The 5,251-nt window shown below is 42.6% G+C and overlaps 2 protein-coding genes across 2 annotated transcripts in view; one reads left to right on the top strand and one right to left on the bottom strand.

The window, feature by feature from the left end:
* Positions 1-578: 578 nt before the first annotated feature.
* The window catches only part of LOC121815937, a 5,900-nt gene continuing 1,227 nt past the window's right edge, over positions 579-5,251 (bottom strand). Inside the window, exon 2 of the mRNA XM_042229073.1 lies at positions 579-1,081. Within this exon, the coding sequence (XP_042085007.1) occupies positions 579-1,081 (503 nt within the window). The remainder of the gene's footprint in view (positions 1,082-5,251) is intronic.
* Positions 1,080-4,899, top strand: LOC121811798 (rap1 GTPase-activating protein 1-like). Its single transcript, XM_042229071.1, has 5 exons — positions 1,080-1,913; positions 2,084-2,155; positions 2,245-2,331; positions 2,621-2,767; positions 4,255-4,899. Exons 1-5 carry the CDS (start codon positions 1,716-1,718, stop codon positions 4,429-4,431), a joined length of 681 nt encoding a protein of 226 aa, XP_042085005.1. The 5' UTR covers positions 1,080-1,715; the 3' UTR covers positions 4,432-4,899.

Genomic DNA, 5,251 nt, shown 5'->3' with positions numbered 1-5,251 from the left:
GAGCATTGATCAGACATTCACGGATCTGTTCAAAAGCAGCCTGGCAGGCTGGAGTCCATCGTTCCCCAAACGGCTCGGATGCTTTAAAATAGGTGTGGTTTGGGTCTACACTCTTCTTGGCTTTGGGGTCTTTCCAAGTGGGTGCATAACCCTTGGTGAGTTCTGACAAAGGACGGACAATGGCGGAGTAGTTAGCTATGAACCTCCGATAGTAACTACAAAATCCGAGGAAAGACTTGAGAGGTTTCAAGTGAGTGGGCATTTTCCAGTGTTTCACCACCTCAACCTTCTCTGGATCAGTGGCTATTCCATTGGTGGATACAATGTGACCCACATACTTAACTTGAGGACGACAGAATTGGCATTTGTCAATGGAGACTTTCAAACCAATCTCCTCTAGTCTGTCCAACACCTTGAAGAGGCATTGATCATGCTCTTCAAACATTCTGCCAAAGACAATGATATCGTCCAAGTACACAAGGGCCTCCAGAAGGTACATGTCCCCAACAGCCTTTTCCATTAAGCGTTGGAACGTTGCAGGTGCTCCAGTGATCCCTTGTGGCATGCGCCACAAGGGATCACTGTGGCGCAACTTCCTCTTGGGCATACTGTCGGGACAGCGATTGATAGAAGCCCAGGGGGCAAATAAATGCCGTCTTTTCCTTGTCCTCCTCAGCCATTTCTATCTGATAGTAGCCACTACGCAGATCTAGGACTGAGAACCATCGGCTGCCTGACAAGGAGTCCAAGGCATCATCAATGCGTGGCATTGTATACTGATCAGGTGTAGTGCGGTTGTTCAGTGTTCTGTAATCAATACAGATTCCTATAGCCCCATTCTTTTTCCGCCCAACAATAATTGGGGAGGCATAGGGGCTACGGGACTCTGTTATAATTCCAGTAGCCAACAGCTGCTGTATGTGTCGCCTCACATCATCAATGTCGGCTGGGGCTAGTCTCCTTGACCTCTCCCGGAAAGGTCTAGGGTCATGTAGACGAATGTGGTGTTCAACCCCTTTAGCCAAGCCAACATCCCACTCATGCATTGAGAAGACATTTCTCCTCTCAGCTAACTTCTGCCTTGCTTGAGCAAAGGAAGAAGATATCCCTAATGCAGAGCTTTTTGAAAGATACCGCTTGGATACAAATTTTAATACTTGAGAACAGTCCCTTTGTCCTCCAGATGCATGAGTGTCCTTCTGGCAACTTCAAGCTTTTGGCAGCAAAGAAGATGAAGTTATTTTGCAGCCATGATAACATTCAGTCGTCAGCAGATTCATAAAGCATTTTCTGTTTGAGTTTGCAGTACCTCCACTGATACTGAGAAGTGTTAATTACCAAAATATCCACACTTTTCTGAAATAATTCGAACTCAGTCTTAAGTCTGTCTTACAGTGAAAAATCTGTTTCCCAAAGCAGATTTCTGTCTGTACTTTCAGAAATGCTATATACACCCATGAGTTGCATGTTTTTTGTATATATATTTATTTTCTGTAAAATATTGAGATTTTTCATCTTATTAAATTGTTGGAACAAGAGCTTGAAGATGGATTTAATTTTTTGGCTGATGGCGTCATGCGTTTCAGAGGGAGAGATTGTGCTCTTTTGGATTAAAGTCATGTCTACCTTGCCAGTCAGTCTTTTAGAGCAATTGCTGGCAGTGATGTTTTTTTTTGACAGGCCTGTATTTGTGTTAGCAGAAGTGGTCATTTGAGATGTTTCCGCTGTTGTTAGCTTTGTTTATCTGTGCCCCCCAGCTGCAGAGAAAGAGACACATAGGCAACGACATTGTGGCCATCGTGTTCCAGGAGGAAAATACGCCCTTTGTACCAGACATGATCCAGTCCAACTTCCTGCATGCATATGTGGTGGTGCAGGTGGAAAATGCATGTACAGACAATGTCACCTACAAGGTTGGTTCTAAGGACAGTCAATACTGTATCAAGAGGATTTGAACAATAGGGACTTGTAACACCCATTTATAGATTTGCTCATCCATAATTAAGGAATTTTATTCTGCTCTCTAGTTTCTAATAGTGGCATGTGTATTTCAGTCTCTAGGCTTACCTGCTTTCTTTTTTAGGTTTCTGTGACAGCAAGAGATGATGTACCCTTCTTTGGGCCTGCTTTGCCTGACCCTGCCATCTTCAAAAAGGTCAGTTAACGCCATATTTTCCTTTTTCACCACACAGATAAAAAAAATATTTTACTCTGACCTCTCACCTTTTTATTTGTTTTATTCAGGGCCCTGAGTTTTATGAGTTCCTCTTCACTAAACTCATTAATGCAGAATACGCCTGCTACAAGGCTGAGAAGTTTGCCAAGTTAGAGGTGAGAAGCACACTGGAGCAAATTGTGCCAAGGGAGTGTGAATGTCTGTAGTGTTGATGCAGACTTAAGCACACGCCTGTTTGCACAGGTCTGCATCCTGCTGGCTGTACTGATACGAAGTGGAAACATAGATTGTTGTCCAAATCATCTCAGGCAACAACCCTGATTCTTATCAGCATTGTTGCTGATGTTTATCATCCTGAAGCAATTGTTCAATCCCTCCTTTTAAATGGTGAATATTAGGTTTATGGTCGGTATGAAAACGAATTGTCTTGTTTGTTGTTGTCAGGAGCGAACTCGTTCGGCACTTTTGGAAACACTATATGAGGAGCTGCACATAAACAGTCAGTCCATGATGGGTCTGGGTGGCGACGAAGATAAGCTGGAGAATGGGGGTGGAGGAGGTGGAGGAGGAGGCTTCTTTGAATCATTCAAGGTAAACTGTCATTCCTCATTTGATGGAGTGCCTTGGTAATCTGCAACTCTACATGCATGAGAGAGAATAGTGATGAGTGGAGAAACTTTTAAGGTGCTTTATTTTGTGCGTCCTCTGTCTCTTGGCTGGGATTCTGGGTATTCACACATCAAAAAACAAAGCATTGAAAATCTGCGGTATCTCAAAGGACCAGTCCTGTGGCATTTGCATTCCTTACTTGGCTGTGACTGCTGAACTCAGTGTGCTCTCACATGATGGTATGGTTTTGAGGCTGTGGAGTGTCCTGTTGTGTATGAAAGGCACTTTGCTCTGACTGAGAGCGCTCCATCAATGACCATTAGGGTGGTGGAGCGTAGCTCAGCTGCTGAGGCACGGCAGTAGAAGCTGTGATGGTGTGTGCCTGATGAACGATTTAATGACCCCTCATTAGGGAGCTGATGGTGCAGTTTGGATGTCTCCTCATGGGCAGCATTCCTTTGCCGTTTTGCTCTTTGCTCTGTGATGATCACTAGTTCTAGGTCATCTTTTCTGCTGTTTCTCTGCAACTTCAGAGATATATATAAAGCCTTTCTTTCATCCTCTCTTGCTCTGCTGTTTGCTAATGTCTGTCTGTCTTTCTTCCATACATTCATAAACTTATATAGATGAGCACAGATGAGCTCCCACCCAAGAAATCCTACCTCATTTTTCTTTCTCACTGTCGAGAATGATCTTGCCGCTTGGTCTTTTTTCTGGCTCTCTATATACTGTTCTACTCCCTCTTCTTTCTCTCATAATAGTCTTGGTCTTTTTTGCTCATGACACAAAACCCAACTCCAGACTCACCGTGTTAAGTGACAATTTCCATCCTTAATGCCTGCAAAGCCTACACTCTTTTAAATCCTCTGTGAACCTACATGTCCTCCACACAGAGCCTACACTCTTTTAAATCCTCTGTGAACCTACATGTCCTCCACACAGGCTCTCCCTCTACATGCTATCCCGCACTGCCCCTAAGTGTTCAATAAATAATCATGCATACATCCATACACTTGCATATGCACATTTAAGCACACCAATGCACACATACATGCCCATATAAACACATTTTATCCCTTAGCTTTATATCACACTTACTGTGATGTACATTTATGTAATGTATAGCATGTAGCTCAAAGAATCATATTGATATGAAATTAAAGAGAAACAGTGGACCAGGTGGAACAAATCTCAGTTGGCACTATGTGGAATATAGTTGAAGAAGTACATGTCAGTTAAATCATTCCACTGATTTCCACTAAAGGTTTTAGAATGCATAATACATAGAGTGGTCTGCTCTAGCAAAATAAAAAAAATAGAAAACACATAATTATTTTAATTTAGATTAGATTTCAGTATAGATTCACAATCATTTGAAGTATATAATGCTTTGCACTATTCATCAGGGTGTTGTGTTTCCACATATTAACGTGGATCCACTGACAGCATCTCCTCATTTCTCTCTGTAGCGGGTCATCCGCAGCAGAAGCCAATCTATGGACGCCATGGGCCTCAGTAACAAGAAGTCACACACAGTCTCCACTAGTCACAGTGGCAGCTTTACCCACAATCCCGCAGAGAGTCCCAAAACCCCAGGGATTGTAAGTAGCCCATTTTGGTTCACACGTTGCCCACCTAACACTTAGATTCAGGGTATAGTATACTCGCAGAGCAGTGGGTTCACGTACAAAATAAATTAACCACTATTCTTTCTCGTAAGAAGCACTTTGGGAAATTACTCATGTTGGCACATTGGAGCACTTTACTTTGATCAGTATGTTAACATCAAACACTCACTTTCATTCCCTAGATTTTAAATTCACTGCTGCTTTTACTAAATCAGATTTCACTAATCAGCCTTTTTCCAAGTACAGTTCATAGTGTTCATGTTAATACCTTTTTTTATTTGGAAAATTAACAGAAGCGCTCATTCGCCATTTGTCATTCATCCTCATCTGTTTAAAGAATCGTTATCTTCACAAAGAGTGACAGACTTCTAGGACAATGTTATAAAATAATGTCAGCTGTGGAATTAACCCAGTGATTTTCTTATCGGTATATATAGATGAATGATTGCTTGTGAGCCCCAGTCTAGTCTCTATTCCAAGTTGTGAAGTGAGTTCTACTCGCTGGAACACCAGTGATCTCCTTGGTAAACTCCATCTCTACAACAACATAGCCTTTGTAGGGATACTCTGTGTCAGCAAGTCCCCAGAGTCCCAAGCGAGAGAGAGGGGTTTTATGGGGACATCTGCTAAGTGTTGGTTATACCAGCTTTCAAAGATAATAGTCACGTTAGACCCACTATCAATAAGAGCATCACAGGCCACATCATTGACTTTGACTGTGTGAATAAATGACAGGGCCTACAAGACCCTCAGGCAGGCCTGTGTCAGTTTCTGGGACTTCAACCTTGTTGGTCCGAGCAACGCATTGCTCTTCTCCTGTAGGATTTGGGTCCTCCTT

Source organism: Haplochromis burtoni, unplaced genomic scaffold (assembly GCF_018398535.1).
Source record: "Haplochromis burtoni strain Fernald_Lab_line unplaced genomic scaffold, NCSU_Asbu1 Contig_377, whole genome shotgun sequence".
NCBI lineage: Eukaryota > Metazoa > Chordata > Actinopteri > Cichliformes > Cichlidae > Haplochromis > Haplochromis burtoni.
This window is presented reverse-complemented; position numbering and strand designations above follow the sequence as displayed.